We start from the raw sequence: 25,000 nt of genomic DNA on the forward strand, positions 1-25,000 counted from the left end.
TCGAGCGACCCTTTCACCTCTTCCAAGTTGCTGGAACCACAAGCATGTGCCATCCACCCAGCTGATTTTTTTTTTTTTCTATTTATTGTAGAGACGAGGTATCTCCATGCTGCTCAGGCTGGTCTTGAACCCCTGGACTCAGGCCATCCTCTCACCTCCACCTCCCAAAGGCTGGGACTACAGGCGTGAGCCACGTGCCCAGCTTCGTTTAGCCACCTAGAAATGTGCCGTTTGATGACATACATGACGTTCACACGTCGTGCCGCCGCCGCCGCCGTTCCCAAACTGGTCCTCCACCGACCTCGAAACCCATTCCCATCCCAGCCCCCAGGCCTCTAGCGACCTCAAGTCTATTTTCTGTCTCTGAGGGTTTTTCCATTCTAGACGTTTCCTGGGCGTGGAGCCACTCAACACTGGACGTTTTGTGACCGGTTATTTCTCTCAACATAATGCCCTTGAGGTTCGACCGTGGCGTCGGCTGTTGATTTCTCTCAGGATGATGACATTCCATTTATCTAGCATGCGTTGTCTGTCCATCCGTCCATCCGTGGACCCTTGGGCTGCTGCCCCCTGTTGTCTGCTGTGAACATGGGGTATACAAGTATCTGTTTGAGTCTCAGTTTTCAGATCTTTGGGGTCTCTGTTTAGGAGCGGAATTGCTGGGTCCTATGGGGAATCTACATTTGACTTTGAGGGACTGCCAGAGTGTTTTCCAAAGTGGTCGCACCAGTTTATATTCCCACCAGCAGTGTAGGAAGATTCCAATTTCTCCACATCCTCATCAACAATTGTTATTTTCCTTAAAAATGAATTCAGCCAGGCTTGGTAATCCCACGCTTTGGGAGGCTGAGGCGAGTGGATTGCCTGAGCCCGCGGGTTCGAGACCCGCCTGGGCAACTTGGCGAGACCTCATCTCTACAATAAATCAAAAATCAGCCAGGTGTGGTAGCGTGTGCCTGTAATTCTGGCTCCTTGGAAGGCTGGGGTGGAAGGATCACCAGAGCCCAGCAGGCAAGGCTGCGGTGCCCGGGAGCAGCCACTGCACTCCAGTCTGGGCGACAGAGTGAGACTCCGACTCAAAAAAAAAAAATTCAGAGGAGCCCTATGTTGAGGGCCTTCTTGTTGGCGGGGACTCACTGCAGAGCCACCCCAGGGCGCAGGACAACACACAGCAAAGGGGCTGAGCAGGCTAGCTGAGGTGTCTCTTCCCTTTACCAAGCCACCCACTCCATGATAACCCATTAATCCATTGACCCACGAATCCATGGATGGATGAATCCATTCTTTTTTTTGAGTTGGAGTCTTATTCTGCTAGATTGCAGCGGCACACCCACGGCCTCCCAGCCTCGACCTGCTGGGCTCAGGTGATCCTTCTGCCTAAGCCTTCCAAGTATGGGGGACTAAAGACCCACGCCACCATCCATGCCCTGGCTAATTTTTAAAGATTTATTTATTGTAGAGACAAGGTCTCGCCAAGTTGCCCAGGCTGGTCTCGAACTCCTGGACTCAGGCAATGCTCTCACCTCCACCTCCCAAAGCGCTGGGATTACAGGCGTGATACCCACGATTAACCCATTCTTGAGGGCAGAGCCCTCATGACCCAATCACCTCTTATAGGCCCACCCCTCTTTTTGTTGATCGTGTACTGAAAACAGTACGAGATCCCATGACACCAAACTGACCAGGCCCGAGGATTTCCCCAAGATCAATTCAACAGCTCCAGCTTCTTCAGTGTTTACCAAAATACAAAAGGGAAAAGTAGAGGTCGTCTTTTCGATGGCAGGCTTAGGGGGAGACGGGTGCCTGGGCTGGGGTGCAGAGGGCTGCCCACCAGCGTACAAGCTCCTGCTGGCGAGGCTGCGGACATCCCGCCCAGGTATCTGAGCCAGCGTGAGCACTGGGGACGGCGGGGGCCTACTGTGGCCCCACGCTGGCCAGGGGACAGGCAGGGTCCATGTCCCCGGAGCAGGCCGGCGGCCAGGGGCGGAGTGCAGTGACGGTGGGTGCCTGGACCTAGGGACTGTGAGAACACGGGGGCAAGCGCCAGGCTTGGAATGCAGGGTGACCCCAAGGACAAGCGAGTTGCAGGGATCTCTATGGTGACCACGCACAACTGAGCACGGTCGTGTGAGCCATTGCCTCTCGCTTCCCAGGGAACAGCTAAGATGACCAGCATCAAGGTCATCACGGCAAACCTGTGGAGTGGGGCTCCTGCCTGTGTTCATGTGTTCTCAACTTCAATTTTTAACTATTTTATTTTGTTTTTTTATTTTTATTTTTTTTGAGTTGCAGTCTCACTCTGTCGCCCAGACCGGAGTGCAGTGGCCGCTCCCGGCCACCATAGCCTCCACCTGCTGGGTTCCAGCGATCCTTCTGCCTCAGCCTTCCAGTAGCCGGAACTACAGGCGCGCGCTACCACACCCGGCTAATTTTTTGATTGATTATAGAGATGAGGTCTCGCCTGCCCAGGCGGGTCTCGAACCAGCGGACTCAGGCAATCCACTCACCTCAGCCTCCCAAAGCGCGGGATGACAGGCTGAGCCACCGAGCCTGGCTTTTAACTATTTTAAAGAACACACTGAGTATGGGTTAAAAACCACCCACCGGAGTGGATTTCAACATAGCACTCCAGCCGGGCGCCTGGCCACCCGGGCCACCACGATGCCCGGTGGCAGGTGCCCATGGCCTGCCTCCCCCTCAGCAAGTCGATTTTTCTGTTCTTTTCTTTTGAGTCGGAGTCTCACTCTGCCACCCAGGCTGGAGGGCAGTGGCACGCTCCCGGCCACCGCAGCCTCGACCCGCTGGGCTCAGGACATCCTTCCACCTCAGCCTTCCAAGTAGCTGGAACCGCAGGCATGTGCCACCACACCCAGCTACTTTTTTTGATTTATTGTAGAGACAGTGTCTCGCCAAGTTGCCCAGGCTGCTCTCGAACCCCTGGGCTCAGGCGATCTTCTCGCCTCCACCTCCCAAAGTGCTAGGATTACAGGCTCACTGCACCCGGCTTGGTTTTTCTTTCCACAATAAAAATAAGCTGAGTGACATCGCATACCAGAAGCCGCCTCGTGGAACAGAAACTGTTTACCTTAAATAAAAAGCTGGCCAGGCCGTGTCTGCACACATACAGGGCAATGCACACGGCACCAGCCACGGAGGCAGCTTCTCACACCACGAGAGACAGCGGGGTGAGACGGGCATGCAGGACTCACTTCTGGTCCCGGAGCCAAGTGGACGGCCAGTTCAGTCCCTCCCAGAGCCTGTCCCCGCTGGTGGCGCGGGTGACCTGAATGTGCCCGTTCCTGTAGCAGGGGGGCGTGGCCCCAGCCAGTCCCTGGGTTGGGGAGGTCCTGCTTGTTGGGGAACACCAGGAGGACGGCGACCCACAGCTCGGCCTCAAGCCAGCATGGCCTGAGCTCCTTCCCAGGCCTGGTTTACACGTGCTCGATCATGGCCGCCCACCACAAAGATCAGGCCTTGCGTGTTCTGGAAGTAGCGAGACCACACAGGCCAGATCGTGTCCTGGCCGCCCACGTGCCACCTGGTGAGGCTGTCCCGCCCTCCAGTCTCCACGTTGAAGCCTGTGGTGGGGGTGGTGTCATGATCTCACCCGCTTCAGCTTGTAAGGATCGCGGGCTTCCCGTGGCATCTGGGCCCACCTTGAGGTCGTGCATTTCTTTTTTGCCAAAAAGGCCTTTGAAGCGGTTGGCGAACATGTTCCCCATGCTCGTGGCCGGACACTGGCCAGGGACACCTCGGTGGTGGCTGCACACTGGGGACCACGGGTTTTGGAGGGGACATTCAAGCCAGAGCCCCATCCTGGCCTGTGAAGTGGCCTCGCGGTGGCTTTGGTTCGCGTGGCCCTGGGGACCGATGAGGTCAAGCACTTCGGCCGCACAGCACGCTTGGGCCCCTGCGGGTGCTAGGTCTGCCCCAGCCTGAGGCCGGTGTGCAGCTCGGAAGGAGACCTAGGCCCGGGTCTCCTCTCTGATGGGACAGGACCCTTCTGCCCACCCTTCCAGCCTGGGGGGCCTTTGCCTCTGCTGCAGTCCTGGGGGACCCTCTCACGGCCAGCCCTGAGGCAGGGGAGCCAAGGTTGCCCACCTGCTCGCGGGCGGGGGGCCTGACACTGGGGCCCTGGAGACGGGGGCTGACCGGCCCCACCTGCTGGCCTGGGCCTCCCCATCTGTGGGTAACGGCACCGGCCGCATCTCCGAGGGCCTGTCTGCTCCTGCCTGGGGAGCCAGGGGACAGAGCAGATCCGGGCGTGCCTGTCACCCTGAGTGTGGTGACCCCTGCCCCGTCCCTTCCTGCCCCTGCACACGGCACCAGCCTCCACACCCACCTTCTGCCTCCAACTCGCCAGCCCCCCCTACCGCCCAGCCAGAGGTTTCTAGAAGGTCCAGCTAGCCGTCTTGCCCGACCCCAGCCCTGCATCCCCCAGCGGCGTGGGTGTCCGTCCCGCAGCTTGTCCCGCCTGTCCCTGCCGGCCCTCCTGCGGGGCCGTTTCCCACGCGTGCTGCTTTTCCCTTTTCTGCGAAACAAACCCAGAAAAGGCCCAAAGCACAGCAGCCACACCCACCGCCCTAGACCCCCCAGCCGCCTCTTGCCACGTGCCCTTCCGCTCTTGTTTAAGACCTGGGACACCTGAGCCAAAGCCCGGGACTTCCACGTCTCCTCCCTGCACCTGCCCACTCTCAGGGAACGGGGAGCCTGGGGTGTCCGGTCCGCCGTGGCCCTCTGGCTGCGCCTGAGCCTTCGGCCGTACGTGGCCTGGGCATCATGCTCTGAGGCCGGGCAGTTTGTGGCTCTGTGGCTGCTTTGGTTTCTGGCGTCACGTCATGACGTCTCTGTGACCGGTGGTGACGCCTCTCTCTATTTGGGCTGGTGGCGAGCCCCCCGTGGTGGCGGCACCCATCGGCCTCCCCTTGGGGGGATGCGGGTCTGCGTTTCCACAGGCTGGGCTATTCCCGAGTCCCAGGGCACAGGGGCAGCCCCAGGCCTCAGTGATGGCTCATTTCTCCCTCATCCTCCAGGACAGGAGAGGGGCAGAGGGTGCTGGACTGGGCTGGGTTTGTCTCCACGTCACTGCCTGGGGGCTTTTTGTTTTTGAGTTGGAGTCTCACTCCGTCGCCCAGACTGGAGTGCAGTGGCCGCTCCCGGCCACCGCAGCCTCGACCCGCTGGGCTCCGGTGATCCTTCTGCCTCAGCCTTCCGAGTAGCCGGAATTACAGGCACGCGCTACCACGCCCGGCTGATTTTTTGATTTATTCTAGAGATGAGGTCTCACTGCCCAGGCGGGTCTCGAACCCGCGGGCTCGGGCAATCCACTCACCTCAGCCTCCCAAAGGCGCGGGATTACAGGCTGAGCCACCGAGCCCGGCTTGCCTGGGGGCTTAAAGGATGGGTGGAAGGGGGGGAGGAGGGAAGGGCGGAGGCAGAACACCCCCATCCTCACCCTCACCCTGCCGTCTCCCCCGCAGCCAAGTACCCGGCCATCAAGGCCCTGATGCGGCCCGACCCGCGCCTCAAGTGGACGGTGCTGGCGCTGGTGCTGGCGCAGCTGCTGGCCTGCTGGCTGGTGCGCGGGCTGGCCTGGCGCTGGCTCATCTTCTGGGCCTACGCCTTCGGCGGCTGCGTGAACCACTCGCTGACGCTGGCCATCCACGACATCTCGCACAACGTGGCCTTCGGCACGGGCTGCGCCGCCCGCAACCGCTGGTTCGCCGTGTTCGCCAACCTGCCCATGGGCGTGCCCTACGCCGCCTCCTTCAAGAAGTACCACATCGACCACCACCGCTACCTGGGCGGCGACGGGCTGGACGTGGACGTGCCCACGCGCCTGGAGGGCCGGCTCTTCTGCACGCCGGCCCGCAAGCTGCTCTGGCTGGCGCTCCAGCCCTTCTTCTACGCGCTGCGGCCGCTCTGCGTGCACCCCAAGGCGCTGACCCGCATGGAGGTGCTCAACGCCCTGGTGCAGCTGGCGGCCGACGCCGCCGTCTTCGCCCTCTGGGGGCTCAAGCCCGTGGCCTACCTGCTGGCCAGCTCCCTCCTGGGCCTGGGCCTGCACCCCATCTCGGGCCACTTCGTGGCCGAGCACTACATGTTTCTCCAGGGCCACGAGACCTACTCCTACTACGGGCCCCTCAACTGCATCACCTTCAACGTGGGCTACCACGTGGAGCACCACGACTTCCCCAGCATCCCGGGCTGCAACCTGCCCCTGGTGCGTGGCCGGGCCGGGGTGGGCAGGGCGGCACGGCCGCAGGGGGTGGGGGCCCCAGGGAGGGCTTCGAGCCACGCTCGGCCCCTTTTCCTTTTCGCGCTGGTCGTGGGATGGCCACTCTTTTGTCCCAGGGTGGCAGGAACGGCCCCACACGAGGCGCGGGCTGGTCCCCAGCTGGAGACCGGAGCAAATCCGGGGAGGCATCTTACAGCCTGGGCCGCTTCGTTCCGTCACGACCTGCTTGACCCTCACCATGATATTCACTGGCTGGGTGTCCTCGGGCAAGCTGTGTGCCCTTTCTGTGCCTCAGTTTCCTCTTGGCAAAATGCAGGAGCATCGGGGCTGCAGCGTGGGGCGCACCCTCCTTCCCGTCTCAGGCTCCCCGGGCCTGCCGATTCCTTGTCCCCGCCCCGAGGCCCTCTGGGGTTCCCTCCTGGTTCAGGGAGGACGGGGCGGGCCTTACCCTTTGCTGCTCCGGGGGCTTGGCCAGAGCTGCCGGGAGTGGACACCTCTGCCTCGGGAGACCTGGAGTTGAATTCCGGAGTGGGGAAGGGGGAAGAGGAGGAAAAGGCGGGGTCCCAGGCACCGTCAGCTGCACCTCAGCTGCGCCCAGCAGGAGCTCACGCCTGGCCCTCCCCCAGTCCCATTCTTCCTGCTCCCCAAAGGCTGGTGCTGCCCGGAGGGGGCCTCGGCTCAGGGTACCCCGCCCCCGTGCCAGTCAGGGAGTCGAAAATGCACCCCACGGGGCATACACAGGCCGGCATCCTGGGAGGCGGTGGGGCGTGCGTGCAGGTGCCTACATAAGGACCTGTGAGCACGCATGTGCACGCCCACACGTGCCCATCTGTGTCTGCGTGTGCTCACATGTGCGTGGGCGGCCCCTGACCGGCAACTCTCCCCACAGGTGCGGAAGATCGCGCCCGAGTACTATGACCACCTGCCGCAGCACCACTCGTGGGTGAAGGTGCTTTGGGACTTTGTGTTCGACGACTCCCTGGGGCCGTTCTCCAGGGTGAAGCGTGTGTGCAAGCTGGCGGAGGACCCACTGTGAGCCCGGCCGGCCTGGCCCCAGTCTGGGGCTCCTCTCGGCTGCCACGGCCCCCCCCATCCCACCGCCCAGCGCCCCGGAGCGGATTTGGCTGCACTTGATGCCTGTGCTCTGGACTGCGGCTTCTGTCCCCTCCACGCCCTGGGAGTGGCCACTGGCAGCCGTGCCTGGTGACAGGCGCGAGCTGGGCCTGCAGGGGCTGGGTCCGCATGTGGCCCACTGTGGATGGCGGAAGGGCCTGGGCGCCCTATGCCGCGGCCCTGGAGCTGCCTCCTCTGATGTCCCTGTGCCCTGAATTAAATCCGGCGTGTTCCACCACGGATTGTGCTTCTGAGGGGCGATCTTGGCTCAAGCCTGGGCCCAGAGGATGAGGTGCCAGGCCCCGGGCCTGAGTGTTTCTTCCTCTAGGCCAGTCCCAAGCCGTCCATTCACTCTGGCTCCTTGGGAGGGTGGCGGCTACAGCTGGGGCAGTGCTCCCCGAGGGCCCGCCACTGCGGATGGCGGCCTCAGGGAGTGTGGGTGGCAGAAGGCGTGCCTGCTGTCTGTGGGGCCCGGGACCCCTGGCTCCCTGCCCCCGGCCAAGCTCCGCAGCGGCGTGCTCCCCAGGCTCTCCCCACCATCCACCTCTCCCACCCAGGCCTGCCCCCCACCTCCTCCCGACACCTGTCCCCCACGAGGGGCCTTCCCTGAGCCCAGAGAGGGTCCCGGCTCGACAGTGAGAGCTGTCTCTCCCCCTTGCTCAGAGGTGGGGGCTGGAGGAGCCCATGTGCCCCTGGTGGGACCGCCGGGCAGTCAAGCAGAGGCCTGGGGAGCCGAGGGAGGCTGCCTTCTCCTGGGGGCTGGGCTGGGTGCTGGCGTCCCAGGCTAAGCAGGCAGCAGGAGGGGTGCCCTGGCAAGGTGACCTGGCAGAGGGGAAGGGGTGGCCCAGCCCTGCGGCTCCCATCACGGCCCTGGCACGGCCGCCTCCAGGGCTGGAGGGGAGATCCGCCGGGGCTTGGCCGAGGACCGCCCCCGGACATGGGTGGCCAGGGTTGTCCTGCTGACGTGGGAGAGGGAGGGCGGGGAGGGCGAGGAGGGCACGCCCCATGCCCCACCCATGCGTGGCAGTGGCCACCCCGGTGCCAGGCACCTGTGTCCCCAACTGTCGGCGGGCAGGGAGAGGCCCGAGCCCGGGGCTGCTCTGGGGGGAAGTGCTGCTCCTCACCAGGGCTTCGAGCCGCAGGCTGCCCCTCCCTGCGCGCACAGGCCTGGCTCAGGCTGCGTGCGCGAGCCCCTCCTGCTCGGAGGCTCGGACCTGAGGGCGCTGGGAACCCTGGGCTCCTGCCCCGGGAGGCATCGGGCGGCAGGAGGGGCGGCCCTCGGAGCGGAGCCTGGGTGCCGCGCCTCTGAATGGGCAGGACAGTCCCATTCCGGGCTCAGGCCGTGGGCTTGCTCCAGCTGGTTAGGATGTCAGGCGTGCTCCCTGGCCAGCAGGCCGATGGGCCCAGCAGGCCGGCGCCTCCCCCTCCTCCTGAGGCCAGTCCACGGCTGGGCTGGCTGCTCGGTGGTGGTCGCGTGGGACCACCAGGAGGACGAAGGGCCACAGGATCTCAAGACCGCCTGTCTGCGGGGCCTCGGTCCTCCCGGCCCAGGGCCAGGCCCTCCTCCCTGGCCGTGGCGGGAATGGGTGCCGGGGCTCCGCCTTAGCAGGCCTGCGGGCCGTCTTGGCTGCCACTGGGCCGGGGCAGACAGGCTGTGGCAGACCAGCTGGTCCGTCCTCCCCCGGGGCGCCGATTTTGGGGGCGGGGTGGAGGGCAAAGCTCCTCCCACTGCCCGCACCTGCAGGTCCTGCCCGCTCCTGCCTCTGTGCTGACCCTGCCAGTCAACATGCACGTGGAGTCCTGTGGCATTCCGGGCGGGGGCTGCAGTCTGGGCCTGTCTACCTGGGGCGCGCCCCACTGGCGGGAGTCGAGGCCAGTCCTCGGACACGAGCCGGCAGGGCCTGCGCTGCCCGGCTCGCCCTCCGGCGTCTCCGGGGATGCTGCCCAAGACCGCGCCTTGCTCCGTCGCTCCTGGTCCCCATGATCCTGCGCCCTTCCCTGAAAGGGGCTCCCCAGCCAGGAGCGACCTGCAGCCGGCGTGAGAGAGTGAGAGCGGAGCCCGTGCTGTGGACAGTAAGCCGTTTATTCCCGTGTGGGCACGGACACCGCGGTGCATGACAGACAGTTTCAACACCGTGACCGCGGGGACAGAGCTGCGCAGACAGCCCTGACATGTGCGGTGACGCTGCCCCGTGCCCAGCTGCCACTGCCGGCTGAGGCCCTAACAGCGTCACTAGGGGAAAACCTGGAAACCATCTAATGAAGCGGGCGATTTGGGGGTGTTTCTCTATAAATCAAAAGAAATGTACACTTAAATAAGCAAATAAAAAATACAAAAAAAAAAAAAAGACAAGTAGACCTGGTGTTCTGTGTCAGGTAGAATCTAAAAAATCCAGGAACTGAACTTTGCTTCCTCATTCTGGTATTTCATCACAGGTCGAGACGTCCAGACGCAGCTGCGCCTCCGTGTGTGCCGAGGCCCCTGGCCATCCTCCTGTGTCGGACGACTTGACGTCTCAGTGCGTGGCCAGCCACCTACGTGGTGCTGATCCCACTCAGCTCCTGCCTGATGGCTGAGGGACAGGCGGGGGGACACTCAGGGGCTGACACGACAAGTCCGCCGGCTCCTCACCAGGGCCTGGTCCCGGGCCCCTGGTGTGGGCCACCTGCTGTCTGTGTCCCATGCCTCCCTGGTCTCCTGGGAACTCCCTATTCCCAGCGCTGCAGGGCACAGGCTAGGGGCCAGAGGGTGCAGCGGGCTTTGGCACAGACCTCTGGGTGACAGCAGAGGGGCTGGGGTTTTGTCCCGCCTCTCCTGAGCCTCCCTGATAGAGGAGGAGCCGGGGGGCACTCGAGGGGGGCTGGTGGCTGCTGGGAGTGTGGGCACGGGCTGGACACGGGGGCTCTGTGCTGAGAGCAGGGTCTGGGCAGGCCCTGGGCAGGGGGATGGCCAGGTCGGCTGGGGCCTGGGAACCCCTCCCTGCCGAGTGGAGGCCAGGCAGCAGGAAGTCTCCGGCCCTGGAGTCCGTGCCTTCCCTGGCTCTGGCGACTCCTCCCGGTGCCCACCTGCTTCCTGGGGCTGCTGAAGGAGTGATGCTCCGTCCCACCTTCCCCGTTCGGGCCTCCCCCCTCCTCCTTACTCTCGCCTCCCTCACCCAGCACTGGTGTCCCCCTCCTGCTCGCCTCATGGCAGCTCCGGCCTCTGGCCCCCAGGCCTCACGGGGCCAGGAGGGCTGAGGGCAGCGGCATGGCCGCCGTCCAGTGTGGGAGCTGTCTCTCAGATGGCTGAGCTTCCCGGGGCTCTTCCGCTGCCCCGGGCGGCTCCCCTGGGGTGCACTGAGGGCCAGCTCCCGCCTAGGGCCTGCAAAGGCACCCAGCAGTGAAGCGGAGTTGAGAGCTGGCTCTGCAGCTCCAGCTGTTCACCCCCATTCACTGACTCCTTATCTCCCCAGCCCAGCCTTCAGGGCAGCTGGACAAACAGGAACCCTGTGCTCTCTGCTCAAACAAAGGTGTGGCCATGGGGGGGTTGCGGCTCCCGGGCAGGCTTCCGCCTGGCCTCTCCTGCCTGGCCTCTCCCCTGCTGGGTTCAGGGGCCCCTCATGCCCTGCCGAAGCCCTGGCGGCCAGACCCGGCCACCGATTGTAAGACCTCACCAGTGGGTGGGAAGGCTGGTGGGGACGGCCCTGGGCTGCTCTTTGCTACTCTGCTCCTGCTGAGCCTGCCCTACCCAGACCCTCCCCTTCCTCTGGCTGCAGATCTGAGCGGCTGCCTCCAAGGCCCTGAGGGGACAGGAAGGCCGGGTGTGGTGCCTGGGCTCTGGCCCTGCTCTCTGGAGCTAAAGCTCCTTTGTGGGGAGCTCCGGGCCTGCTCCCTAACCCAGGGCCAAGAAGGCTGTGGCCCAGCTCAGGCCCAGAAGGGGGTTCTGTGGCCTTGCTCCCCAGGAGGGCCGCGGTCCCCCTGAGAACCCCAGCAGCAGGGCCCGGAGGTGGCTGCACCCAGAAGATGACAGCCGTCAGCAGATAATGAACCAACACAAAGCGCAGGCTGCTTCTAGCAGACTTGGCTTTGGGTGTGTGCTGGGACCAGGCAGAGCGTGGGAAGTGGAGCGGTCTCAGACGCAGAGAGGCTGCTGGGAGGCAGACAGGCAAGCCACGACTCCTCTGAGCCTCGGTTTCCCCAACTAGAGATCACGAGCACTGGTCCTGGCTCAAGACCCGGGCCCGCCGGCCTGGAGAACCACCACCCGGACAGCAGCTCTGCCCCCGCCCCGGGCGCCTGTGGCTGCTCACCATCGATGATCTCCTCCTTCACCTTGTGCAGCTCTCTGACCACCTCCTCCAGGATCTCCTGTTGGCGCAAGTCCCAGGTGACCACCAGGCCGCAGGGCGGGGGCTGGTCTCGGCGGGGCACATGCCGAGGGTCGGGCGCCGTCTGCCGGGCCTCTCCCCCAGCCCCTCCCCAGCTGGCAGCAGGCTGTACGGGATGCCTGGGACGTGCCGGCAAAATGGAGGCCTGACCGCCTAGAGGGAGGAGGCCCCAGAGACCGGCGCAGCGAGTGCCCAGAAAGGCGAAGGCCTTCGTGCTGGCGATGGCAGGGGTGGGGACCACGGCATGTGTGGACCCCTTTACTGGCTGGCCCTGAGTGACTTTTTGGTAGCACGTGTGGCCCATCAGGCCCACTGGGCCGTGCTGACCAGAGACGGCCCCCAGCCTGCTGGCTGATCCTGGACTCCCAGAAAGGATGGCTCACCTGTTTCATCCGGTCCAGGTCGAAGGCATCCAGGGCCACATCATTTACGCTCCCAGCAGGCTTCATCCTGGGAGAGGAAGGCAGGGACTGTCAGTGGCGGGCAGGGCCTGCCGGTGCCCCGCACCAGGGACGGGCGTTAGCAGGAAAGCTGGGTGTGTGAGGCCCGCTCGGGGCTGGGCCCTGCCTGCTGGCCCTGCCCCTCGGCCGCTTGAGCTACCTGCGAAGGGTTTAGTGCCCAGTCTCTGCTTCAGGAGGGTCTCTTGGAGACCGTGACTGCCTCTCCCAACCCAAGAGCCACGGCTCGGGGTCTAGTCAGGAAAGTTTCAGATCCGAGAGCTCTTACGCAGACACGGCAAGGAAGATGGATGGCGGTCCACGCCACCCACTGTGTGCCTGGGAGAGCAGTAGCCTCAAGAACCTACTGCTTGGATGATGGTCTCTGTTTCTGGCTAAACTGAGGCTCAGGAAACCAGCAGCACTGGCAGCAAGTACAATGTGAGGCATCTGATCCCGACACAAATCAGCAGCCCCATGCTGGGTGCAGGCCCCAGAAACACCCTTGGGCGTGGCTTCGCTCTTTCAAGGTCACTTTCAAGGACTGTACTTCTCTGAAAAGCTACTAAATTAAGGCCAACTGATTTGAACTGAACGTCTCTTGTACATGCCTCATCCCTGGAAAACTGTGGCAACATGCCTGCCTGACTGCCTGTCCTCTACAATCCAGCTGTGTACTGAAGGCCACCTGGCAGGACCCGACTCCCGTGTCGGCAGGCTGGCTGCAGGGCAGTGGATGTGGCCCGAGCCAGGCGGAGGCCCTGGGTGTGCCGGCAGTGCCCTTCCATCCACGTGGCAGACTGGCCTCGGCACAGAAGAGGACCGTCTGGTGAGGTGGTGGACGGTGTTCTCGGCTAGGGAGAGCAAGCATGCAGAGGGAGTGTTCCTGGTGAGCTCAGGAGAGGCCGCACCTGGGCAGTCTGATGGGCAAATGCCTGCAGCTGGGGGCCCTTGGGTGCTCCAGGCCTCTCCTGTGGGCTCCAGCTTCGATGCCAGCAACAACTGCCAGGGAACCTGGACTGCCCACCTCACCTGTCCATGTCTCAGCCCTCCCCATCCGCACACCTGGAATCACCAATGAAAGCACCAGTCTCAGAAGCAATGCCCCACATGAGAGGGCGTGCTAGACACGCCCCCTTTGGAGCCATCTGGAAATCAGAGAACAGGTTTGCCTTGGAACTGGAGACGGACGCACTCCAAGGGGAATGGCCTTGACAATGCTCTTGCCCGATGAGGGACACCTGGCAGCCCACCCTCAGTCCACCCCTAGGACGTGGCCAGTTCTGCTGGGAGGGCTCATTCCTGGCCGCTGTGCCTGCTCTGCCCACACAGAATACAATGTCAACTTCTTTTTTTGAATTGGAGTCTCACTCTGTCACCCAGGCTGGAGGGCAGTGGCACACTCACAGCCACCATAGCCTCGACCTGCTGGGCTCCGGTGATCCTTCCGCCTCAGCCTTCCAAGTAGCTGGAACTACAGGCACGCGCTACCACGCCCGGCTAATTTTTTTTTTTTTAATTTATCGTAGAGATGAGGTCTTGCCAAGTTGCCCAGGCGGGTCTCGAACCCATGGGCTCAGGCAATCCACTCACCTCAGCCTCCCAAAGCAAGGGATTACAGGCTGAGCCACTGAGCCCGGCTTTCTTTTTTTTCTTTTATTTTTTTGAGTTGGAGTCTCACTCTATCGCCCAGACTGGAGTGCAGTGGCTGCTCCCGGCCACTACAGCCTCGACCTGCTGGGCTCCGGCGATCCTTCCGCCTCAGCCTTCCAAGTAGCCAGAATTACAGGCATGCGCTACCACGCCCGGCTGATTTTTTGATTTTTATGGTAGAGATGAGGTCTCGCCAAGTTGCCCAGGCAGGTCACGAACCCACGGGATCAGGCAATCCACTCACCTCAGCCTACCAAGGCGCGGGATTATAGGCTGAGCCACCGAGCCTGGCTTCTTTTGTTCTTTTTGAGTTGAAGTCTCACTCTGTTGCCCAGGCTGGAGTGCAGTGGCACGCTCACAGCCATTGCAGCCTTGACCTGCTGGGCTCAGGTGGTCCTTCCACCTTAGTCTTCCAAGTAACTGGAACCACAGGTGCGTGCCACCCTGCCTGGCTGATATTTTTATTCATTGTAGAGACAAGGTCTTGCCCAGTTGCCCAGGCTGGTCTTGAACTCCTGGGCTCAGGAAATCCTCTTGCCTCTGGCTCCCAAAGTGCTGGGATTACAGGCGTGAGCCACCGCGCCTGGCTTCAATGCCAACTTCTAACCATGACCCCACCCCACCACCACCCCCTCCCTCGCCCTTCCGCTGCCCACAGCTATCCAGCCACCCTGGCCTCTGTCTGTTCTCTGGACACTCACCGTCCTCCAGCTCGAAGGCTGTCCCCCTGATCTGCGCAAAGTGGGCTCCTCCTCATCCAGGTCAACTCAGTGCCAGCTCCTGAGAAGCCGGCTCCCCTGTGCCCTAAAGCACCCTGTCCCTGTGCGCCATGTGACTCTGTGCCTTCCCCAGGGCACCCCTCAGGACCACGGCTGCCTTGTTTACACAGAGCGCCTTGTGGCAGGGAGCGTCCCCGGCTGCAGCCTGCTGGTCACAGGCCCCCGACAAGCCCTGGCTGACCACCCAGACGCCTCATCTCTGTCCGTCTGCCTCGGTCATGGCCACTCCTGCCAGTGCCAGGCCGGAGATCTGCTCATCACACCCGTCACTGTGTAAGACCATTTCCAAATGTCTCCCCTGCGACGAGAGCTGCTTCCCTCCGTCTGAGACGGGTAATGGAGACTTCTTGGTACTGGTCTGAGGTCTTCAAATTTGGACCACACTGGGACTACGGTTACTACGTGGCTGTTTGTTTCTGACTTTCTGGGCAGCCTCAGTTCTAAATATTCCAGGCAGCGGTCAGAGCAGCTTTTGGTTGGGGAAATACGGTCACATAACTATGGCAAAACTGCCGTGTGTGCTGCGGGCAGAGAAAGAGCTGGAGCAGAGGGGGCGGGGCAGGCCAGGACATTGGAGCCGTGAGCACGTCCCATGTCCAGCCAACGTCCGCAGAGCTGCGCCCCCCCAACGCGGCAGGGGTTCACAGACCTCGCTCTACAGGGGGAAACGGAGACTCAGGTCTGTCACCTAACCTGACCAATGTCACGCTTCATGAGTTCGGAGCTGGGAGTCCATCTCGTCCCCCCGCCCCGCCTCTCTGTACAGGTCTTCCCCTCTCCCCGGCAGGGAGGGGAGGAAAGCGTGGACCTGCACACCCCCACATCCCTCCAGCTCAGCCCTTTCCCGGGCTAACAGAGCAGACTGCCTTCCCAGAGCAGCTGAAATGTGGATGTGACACGGGGTCCAGGGGTGTTAGTCACGGGATGGGGACAGCGGACCCCAGAGACTGGGGATGTGTGAGCAGGAGGGTGGTTCGGTACCTAGAGTGAGGCTGCGACTGAAGGGGGCTCTTAGCTTCGGGGCTCTTTGCCACAGACGGGGTTCTACGGCATGGAATGAAACAGAACATGAACTGGTGTCAGCGCTCGCCTCTGCCCCCAGCCTTGCCTCGGGCCCTCCCGGGCGGCTCACCTGGACAGCAATGAGGACACGGGTTTCTCCACGGAGTTGCTGCGTTCCCAGGGCTTCCGGCCAGCCTCTGTCAAGTCAGTTCAGGGACGAAGAGCCTCAGAGCTGAGGGGACTCAGTGGCCACTCAAGCCCCCAGATGCCCCTAGCAGGAAGCCCCACCTATGCCAGGGCACAGAGCCCTGGCAGGAGGGTCTGCTTTGAGCAGAGCCAAAGCCTGGCTGCTCATTCTCAGTCCCCATTGCCCAGTGGATGGCACATGGTCACCTAGGGTGTCCCCCACTCCAGGACCTGGTTGACCTTGACTTATGACCTGGTTTCAGGTCCTTTCACCACGGTTGCGTGTCTCCATGGCACAGGAACCAGTTGGTAGGGGAACAATCGATGCCAGCAGTGGGTGAGCGGCCAGGGAGCCCCTCCCCGCTGACATGCCCAGAGCAGCCCTGGCTCCCATGTGCCGTGTAGTGGCCAGGCCCTGGATGGAGGGGGCAGTGTGCCAACACGTGTGGTTGGTGTTGGCATAAAGTGTGTCCCAGTGAGACCAGACACGCTGGGACACGCTTCCTATGGGTGGCCCCACCTCTCCTTACATGCTCACAAACATAGGCCTGGCAAGCAGCAGGCACTGCACAGATATTTGTTGAATGACTGAACAACTGACCCTGGTTCTTCCCACTGCTGAACCTCATCGGCCTCACTGCAGCTCAGATGGGAGGAACTGAGCAGGGAAGCACCGCGCTTCCAGTGGAGAAAGGCCAGCAGCCTCCTTAGAATGCCAGCCATTGGCTGGCAAGTTGCTGAGAGCCATGAGCTCTGACACGGAAGCCTCCCTCTAAGAGCGCCGGCCCCAGCCTGCAGTCTCCCACCACTGCACATGTGCCCTCCTGCGTGTGGGACTCAGGGTCCTGGTGGGAAATGCGGTGACATGGCAGGTCCCCCGGTGGCCATCGTGGTCAGCCTGCTCTAGCACTTCCCGGGCTCCTGCTTGGGCCCCTTGGGGGGCGATCCAGGGACTCCCAGGAACTTGGCCTCCACGTGGCCTGGCCCTCAGCTCATGGGTGCAGCGAAGAGGCTGGGTCAGATGATCCGCATCCATCCCTCCCACTCCGAGACCTCGGGCTCCTGGAGTTAGGATGGTGCCCCTTACCTGAGGAGTTTGGTGGTTGGCTGGCTGCTCGGCTCCCTGGAGACGGGGAGGTGCTAGGCTCTTCCTAAAATGGACGAGAAGGGCGTCTGCTCAGGAAGGCTGCATGGGGCCGGGTCAGGATGCCTCTGGACCAGGGCCCCTTGCCAAATCTCAGTTTTCCAAGGGTTCGCAATGAACATAGAGTGCTTTCGTAACTAGCACAACAATAAACATTTTAAAATGAAAGCCCCGAATCTTAGTGGGGAGTCCACCGAGCCCATGGACAAAGTCAGGGAAGGGGAGGGCTACAAGTACAGGCTCTATCTGGCCCGGACACCCCACCCACTCCTGCGCCCACTGTGGGCTAGATGCCTCCCACGCATCTCCCAACCCGCGTGAGCACCGTGGGGTGATCAGAACAACACGCACTGCCATTCATGAGGTGCTTCTGCCCCGTCTACTCCATCCATGGCCGTGAAGCACCCACCTAAGGGACCAGGCCCTGGTTCACTCTTCCGGGGAGGGGCAGACCCTCTGGGGACAGTGAGAGGACTGGCTGGCTCTAGAGGCTGTGGTGCAGGTGCCTGGCTGTGCCAAGGGCTTCAGGCCTGTGGTCAGAGTGAGTGCTCAGCCCTGGCCCTGGCACAGCGATGTCTCGGGAACCTGCTTGTGAAAGACCCCAGAGGTACCTTGTTTCTCCCTCACAAAGGGAGCAGGAGTAGGGAGCACACTCTACCTGCCCACCCCAGCCGGCCCATGGGTCGTCAGTGCCGCTGCCCAAATGACAGTTGCAAACCTAGTGACATCATGATCCCACTGCCAGGAGTCCCTGAGGCCCGGTTGCTTGTGGAGAGAGGCCCGAAGACAGGCACAGCCCTGCAAGCTGGCCTGGCCCTCCACCGTCCTTCCCAGGCCGCCTGCCCTGCCTCCTCCTCCTTTCCGTGTCTTTCCTGAGGTGCCCTCCCTGCCACGAACACTATGCTCTCCCCGTCACGGCTCCACGGAGCCTCCAGGCTGGGTTTGGGGGCTTCTCCCTGGAGACCCCCTGATGCTCCTCTCTCTGCCCTTGTTATATTCTCTCTCAGTTGTCCACTCCTTGTGTGCTTCTCCCAGCACTGTGCGTGCTCACGGGCAGAGTCCGTGTCTTCCTGTCCCTGGGGTCCCTAAAGCCCGGGCTTGCATGTCTGCTCTGCCCACGCAACAGGCCTGTGACAATGCTCAGTGGATGTGAAGACTCTAACAGCGGTAAGAGCAAATGTTCCCTTGCATGACATGTAACTTAGAAGGATTTTACTATGAAGCACACGGTACTAAAAAGTGAAATAACAATTCTTCCACGTTATGAAGCAAAACACACATTTTATGGCTGTTGACCAGAGTGAGCCATCAGCCTGCTCTCATCACTTTCCCTGTCTTCTCTATGCTCGCCACCTGTCCGTCCCTACGTTGAGATCAGGCCTGGCACCTCTCAGGAACTCCCTAAATACCTGTGGGTGGGGTGAATGAATGAATTCTGGGCATCTCTAGTCAAGAGGAAAAGAATGTTCTAGGCCTTGGGATGAGCTTCTGCAGACCTCATTTTAGAGACAGAGCTGAGTAACAGATTAGATAATTAATCAACACACGTGCATGAGGACCAGGGCCCAAGGACATAGCAAGAATGAAAGCTATTATGGGTGAAATTAGAGCCACTAACAAATTAGAATTTTCCTTTTCAATGCCATTATATGACTATTTCCGAAGACTCCACTCCTGCATAAAAGGAAGTCATGCCTCAATTCCAAGCTGAAAAAGAGAGGTAGACACAGCACTTCCCGGCATCCGGGCACAGGGGGCTGAGCCCTCCTTGGTCACTCGTGCAGCCTTGGGTGGCTGTACCCAGAGTGCTGTGCATACAGCGTTCTCAGGTGGTGGAACTGGTCCTCAGAGTGATAACGCCATCGCCCATGGCCAACCCTGCCCATGGCAGGTGCTCACCCAAGCCACCTGACTCCACGTTCAGAGCTCTTTTCTTCTAAATAAGACTTCTTTACTCTCAGCTGGGTGCAGTGGCTCACACCTGTAATTCCTTTGAGATTGTTAAGCAATTTGGAAGGCCGAGGTGAGAGGACTATTGAGCCCAGGAGTTCAGGACCAGCCTCGACAACGTAATGAGACCTCGTCTCTACAAAAAAATTTAAAAAATTAGCTGGGCATGGTGGCATGTGCTTGTAGTCCCAGGTACTCGGGAGGCTGAGGTGGAAGGATTCTCTGAGCCCAGGAGGTCGAGACTGTGGTGAGCTGTGATCACGCCACTGCACTCCATCCTGGGCGACAGAGTGAGACTCTGACTCAGAAATCAATCAATCGATCAATCTTTCTTTCCATTAATTATAAACACAGTACATACTCATAGAAGATAATCTGAAGACACTCAGAAGAATAAAAGGTAAAAGCAAAGCCAGTCAGGGTGTTTCTCCCTTGTGCTGCACTCACTCTGAGGGGTCTTCTGCAGGCCCCTCGCCCTAGCGGCCAGTCCTGGGCGTCGGAAGGGACCATGGCAAGCCAGGACCAGCAGTGGCCAGGGGCCTATTGTAAGAAGAAAAGACAGGGCCCGAGGAAGAGTGCTGTGCTTGGGGCTGGATGCTTCTTTCCCACAAGTCCCTGGGATTTGAGATCATTCTCTTGGATTTTGAGAAGTGGGGCTGTAGGTTTTCAGGAGCCGGGGCTGTGACACACCAGCAGCTGCCTAAAAAGAGCCAGCGCTGACTTAAGGCCCTCATGTTGCTGGCTGGAAGGAGGCCACGGCGTACTGACACCTGTGATGAGCCTGCGGCTCCCGGCCCCACAGGCCTCTGCGAGTTCAGAAATTTGGCGAGTTCGTCGGCCAAACTCCATCGTGTGTGCAAGACATAGAGACAGGGGATGTGTGAGAGCCCAGGACCGGCTGCTCCCAGCACCTGTGATCTGGCAGGAGATGCACATGTACAAGCAATCACACGTGTGCTCAGGGCCTGAGGGAAGCAAGCTGAGGATCCTGCTGGGGGTCTACCCTTGCCCAGGGGTTGGGAGGCTGCTGTTTAGGGAGTAGGGTTACGCAGAGAAGTGCAGGCCCAGGGGCAGCTAGCTGGCAGGACAGCTGGACCTGAGGCCTCGAGGGGAGCGACATGGGGTAGGGATGAGAGGGTGGCTCTGCCGGGAGGGTGCGGCCCAGGAGCAACACCAGGATGGCACTGGCTGATGGCGAGGATAAGGCCCAGAGTCACTGGTCCCTGGTGGCTGTATTTCCCTCTCACTCTGCACTGAGGCAGAACCTTATGCCGTTTGTAGCTAAGGTCTAAACTTAGCAGTGTCCGGAGCAGTCTATTTTTATGGGAAAAGCTTAACATAGAGGAAAAGAGAATGAGCCACCCTAAGTAGAAGCAGATGCTGGGAGCTCTGCGCAGCCAACGGGGCTCTGGGAGGCGGCTAAGGACAGTACCCGCCTCCAGGGCTCTGGGCCACGGTCAACGTCACCTGCAGCTTCCGCTGGACAGACGGACTCCGGGGGAGTCTTTAGAAAGAGAAATCACGTGGCAATAAAAACTTGGGTTTCTTGCAGACTTCCTACTGCAGTGCCCTCTGACCCCCCGAGTCCCTCGATGAGGCCTGATCTGTCTGGGCTCCCTGGGCTCCTGGGCAGGGCGGGTGGCCCTGCTGTGTGTTGCCAGGGCTCCAGGCTTCTCCTTCACAGCAAGCCTGGGTGAAGCCTGCCTTTCTGTCTTGTCAGGCTGCAGTCTTGAGGGCGGGGCTGGGGCTGGCGGAGGGGTGCTCAGTGAGCAGGGGCCTGCGGGGCGGGTCACACACTTGGAGGCCCTCCTGCAAGTCACCGGGTGGACACACGCAGGTCTTGGCCAGGTCCACCTGTGCCCCAGAGGCCTGGCTGGGACCGGAGAGCCTTCCTGGGAGGGCTCTTTCCATCTGGGGCAAGCTGCGGGTGTGGGCGGGCTTACCGTTTGGCTTTCATCTTCCTTTTTATCAGCTGGTTTGTCTGTCTGGGAGGCTGCTTTTCTCCTAGACACAGGCAAGGAAGAAGATACCAATCAGTTCCCTGGGTTCTCACTGACCAGACTCCTCTGCCTCCTCCGTGCCGGATCTACCCGGTCCTCAGATCAACCTGTGATGACAACGTCTGTTTTACATGGAAGAGGAGACTTGTCCAGCACCCGTCTGGTTGGGAGCCAAGCCCAAGTGAGTGTCTGGGCCAGAGAGGATGGGGCTAGGAATGTTCCTATCTATTCAGCCCTACCTGAGGGGTAGAAGAAGCGGATTTGCATCCTGTCCAGGCTTCCAGGGCCTGGGCTTGATTGAGTAACAGTTATGCTCCCAGAATACTCTGCCTTGGGAGCAGAGGGCAGAGGCACCCCTCTGGGCTGCAGTCTGTCCCACAGAGCAGGGCTGTGGGAGCCTCCATCTACAAGCCCAGGGCAAGTCGACCCACCACCTGTGAGGGGAGGGGAAGGCCTGCCACTGGGGCTGTGACCGCTTCACACTTTTAAAAATAAAATTAGTATTTTTGGAGTAGGGGTCTTGCTCTGTCACCTAGGCTGGAGTGCAGTGGCATGATTCTGATTCACCACAGCCCTGGCCTCCTCACTCAGGCAATCCTCCTGCCTCAGTTTCTCTAGTAGCTGAGACTACAGGCACACAACACCATGCCCCACTGATTTTTTTTTCCAGCAATGAGGTCTTGCTATGTTGCCCAGGCTGGTCTCTAACTCCTGGGCTCAAGTGATTCGCCTGCCCCGGCTTCCCAAAGTGCTGGGATTACAACACCGGACACTTTCTTCTGTCATCCTAAAGCCCTCCAATCTTGGAACTCGGCTAGCCCAGCCATGCCCTCCCCAGCATGGAATGCCACTAAGAACCTGGAGGTGCTCAGAGGAGAGAAACTGAACGCTGACTAACTCCGGCCGATGTCCTACAGTCAGTTCACACAGTACCTCACAGGTGCCAGCGCCCTTTTCACATACTCTGAAACCCCACTTGCATTTTTTGGCCTCAATGGTCACCTGCATCTGGCTAGCTCCCAAGTCTACACACGCAGACCCCCCTTCACACTCCTCAAAGATCTGCTTCTGTGGCTCTCAACTCTGTGAAGCCGCCAGAGCATTCACCTCACAGCTTTTGAGGGGGCTGAAGCTGGCCTCCCCAGAGCAGGGCCCTCGTTCAGTGTCTCATCTCGGAAGGACAGTTCTGCCATCCCTCAGCCCGGAAGCTGGGCATCATCCCCGACACCAGCTTCAGGAGGCCTGGGCGCCCACCTGAACTGAGCTTCCGCCTGTCGTTTTCCTGTCATCACTTCCAGCATGTTCCAGTGTGCGCCCATCTCTCCCTCTGGTCTACCCACCATCATGCCCCTCCCCTGCCCAGCAGCTGCCCACCCTGTGGAGACAGAGAACAGTGCTCCGAAGAGTAGCCCTCCTTGCACGTCCACCTTCCTTCCTGCCCTCACTGCTGGGCGAGGGACGCCCCAGCGGCAGGAGAGCCCACAGGAAAGGCAGCTGAGTGCAAGGGTGTCTTGCCGTCAGGGCCACGACCCCCGGCCCTGGTGGGCTTCACAGAGCAGCCTGACTGATCCCTGCAGAGCCACGCAAAGTGCGCTTGTTTTTGGGTTTTTGGTAAGGCCTTGACTCTCCCACCAGCATCTGGTGGCTTGCTGGCTCATGGCAACACTGGCCTTTTCCTGTTCTCGGAGAGAAGGCGCTTCCTCTCAGTCTGGTCTACACCGCCTGGGCCACGCTGTGGTTGTTAACTCACTGGTGTTGGACTTGGGGGAAGTGTCAAAAACGTTTTGTTTTTCAGAGGCCCCTCCTCATCTCTCTGAATGCTCTGAGGCAGAAGCCTGCTCCCTGCACACACGGCTTCCTCTTCTAAACCCACTCTGGGTCCATTCCGTCCGTGTGCAGCCCCTCACTCCTCCCAGGTAGGTGACCACCATCCTCTGCACCCTGCTGCTCGCCCTGCATGGGGCCCTCCCGGTCCTCCCCCAAGGAGCTATCCCACCTTTGTGCAACCACAGCCAACCCTGCAGGCCTGCAGTTACTGACACACGACAACTGCTCAGGAGTCTGTCTCCTGTCCTGGTGAGCTACCTATGTCCAGGCCCAGTGGGAGGCTCAGGAGAGGCCTGTGACGAGCATCCACCCCCCCTCAGATGCTTGCGGCCGGCTCCCCTCCCTGTGGCCCCTGGTGTGTGCACCGAAGCCCTCAGCAGGAAATCCAGGCCATGAAGGCTACGCCGGTGGCCTGCACCCTGCGGGTGGTCTCCTCACTTATCTTCACAGAGCAGTGCAGACGTAAGATGGTTTAGGACCACAGTGTGAAGAGTCCGGGCACACAGAGTTCTCACTCGGGTTAGCCAACTGGAAGGCAAGACAGGGCCAGGAGGCACCCAGCAGTGCAGGTGGCAGACACTTCCTCCTATGCCCTCTGGTGCCCAGGTGAACCATGGCATTCATTGGTAGCCCTAGGTCAGCATTCCAAGCCACGTTTGAAAGTAATACCCAAGCTTTGCATCCTTCTGAGAGAGAGCCAGATGATCTCCTCACCGGCAGAGGTTTCAGCTGGGGACAACAAAGAGCCCCAGTGACAGGCCGATGGCCTTGGGTGGGCTGGAACCACAACTACTGGCATGAAGAGAGACACAGGCCTCAGCCAGCCAAACCCGGGATGGAACTGTTCTCTTTCCACCTCTCAGGGGCAATGCCCCCTGGGTTCCTGCAGATCCTAAGTCCCTCTCCTAGACCTCCATGATGGCCCGAGGGCGGCAGCTTCACCATCCATGTCCTCCGTAAGCTCTGGCACTGAGACCACATCTTGCTTCTGCTGGGATCCTCAGTGCAGGCACCATTCCTTTATTTCCCTCTAAGTTTGTCTCTGAAATTACCTCCCGATTGGTCTCTGCTCAGGACAGGGCTGGTCCACGGCAGATGCTTCAAGAAACACTCGCTAAACCGAAAAGAAGGCTACAGAGTTTAGAGGGCTCCGTTTGGCTTGCTGCCTCAGACTAGCCCCTAGAGAAGGGACACCATGAGTCACAGTTTCCCTGCAGGCTGAACGCAGGTGACAAGGTGCTGGGGCAAGCGAGGCCGAGGTGCTTCCCGACAGGCCTGCTGGGCCGGGAGGCCTGAAGACCCACCTCTTGGCCAGCAGCTTGTTCATCTCCTCCATGAGGCCTCCGCCGCCGCCCCCACTGCTTGCCCGGTTGGCATCGGACTTCGAGGTCCCGCTGGGACTGGAGCCTCCAGACGCATCTTCTGGCTGAGGGCAAAAGATGCCATGTTGAGATGCTGGTGCCGAAGGCAGACGGGCAGCAGCCGTTGTCTGGGGGCGTGCAGGGCCCGTGTGTGTGCCTGTGGCTCCCACAGAGGCAGCACCACGGGCGGCCTGAGGGGGCATCTCGTCCACTCCTTCCCAGTCCACAGGGGAGAAAACTAGAATCGAGAGGGGCACGAGGACCAGCCAGGCCACTCAGGCGGCAGATACTCCCGGGCCCACTCGCTCGTGGTCAGTGCCCTCACCGAGGGCAGCCATGGCTCAAGGGGGCTGGGGGAGGGGGGCCGAAAGAGAACTCTGTGGGAAGGAAAGAGCATCTAAGCAAAAGCGCTGCATCAGAGGCACCCGTCTTGCACCCGCAGCCATACCCAGCCTCACTCCAGAACACACGAAGGAGGCTGGGGACGAAGCATGGAGCTGAGTGGCCCTGACTTCCCTGATACGACCCGGCTCGGTGGAAGGTGCAGTGGGCGGAGACTCAGGAGACCCTGGGCTTGAGCCCAGACTCTGCAGTTTGTAAACCTGAGTGAATCATCTAAATGCTCTGTGCCGCCTTCTCATCCACAAGGGGGAAGCATTCCTTGCCCCACTCACCAGAGCCGGTGGCAACTGACTCAACAAGGGTGCCTCACACTCCATGAAGTGCGGGCTCACCTTCCTCACTCAGTGCGACCAGCAGAGGGCTCGCTCAGCCCTGTGGATGTTGGAAGGGTCTGGCCCCGGCCCCGCCCATGCCCAGGAACTCTCACCCGCTGGACTCTTCTCAGCTTGGCTCCAGCGAGGGCGGCGGCCAGTCCTGACACGGAGCTCTCGTCATGGCTGGTGCCCTGGGCTCCTCCAGCTGGCAGTGGGGGTGGGGGAGG

General features: G+C 61.1%; 2 protein-coding genes across 2 annotated transcripts in view; one reads left to right on the top strand and one right to left on the bottom strand.

Moving 5' to 3' along the window:
- The first annotated feature begins 3,711 nt into the window (after positions 1-3,711).
- DEGS2 (delta 4-desaturase, sphingolipid 2) lies at positions 3,712-7,287 on the top strand. Its single transcript, XM_008049818.2, has 4 exons — positions 3,712-3,848; positions 4,699-4,859; positions 5,481-6,223; positions 7,128-7,287. Exons 1-4 carry the CDS (start codon positions 3,712-3,714, stop codon positions 7,272-7,274), a joined length of 1,188 nt encoding a protein of 395 aa, XP_008048009.2. The 3' UTR covers positions 7,275-7,287.
- Positions 7,288-9,416: 2,129 nt separating this feature from the next.
- The window catches only part of EVL (Enah/Vasp-like), a 58,951-nt gene continuing 43,367 nt past the window's right edge, over positions 9,417-25,000 (bottom strand). The window contains 9 exon segments of the mRNA XM_021708451.1: positions 9,417-9,924; positions 11,641-11,698; positions 12,102-12,168; positions 15,569-15,631; positions 15,720-15,786; positions 16,863-16,926; positions 20,813-20,873; positions 24,001-24,122; positions 24,887-25,000. The exon segment at positions 24,887-25,000 is cut by the window's right edge and continues 20 nt beyond it. Of these exon segments, the coding sequence (XP_021564126.1) occupies positions 9,887-9,924; positions 11,641-11,698; positions 12,102-12,168; positions 15,569-15,631; positions 15,720-15,786; positions 16,863-16,926; positions 20,813-20,873; positions 24,001-24,122; positions 24,887-25,000 (654 nt within the window). The 3' untranslated portion in view covers positions 9,417-9,886.

This window comes from Carlito syrichta, unplaced genomic scaffold (assembly GCF_000164805.1).
Source record: "Carlito syrichta isolate Samal-C Ts95f unplaced genomic scaffold, Tarsius_syrichta-2.0.1 Scaffold137513, whole genome shotgun sequence".
NCBI lineage: Eukaryota > Metazoa > Chordata > Mammalia > Primates > Tarsiidae > Carlito > Carlito syrichta.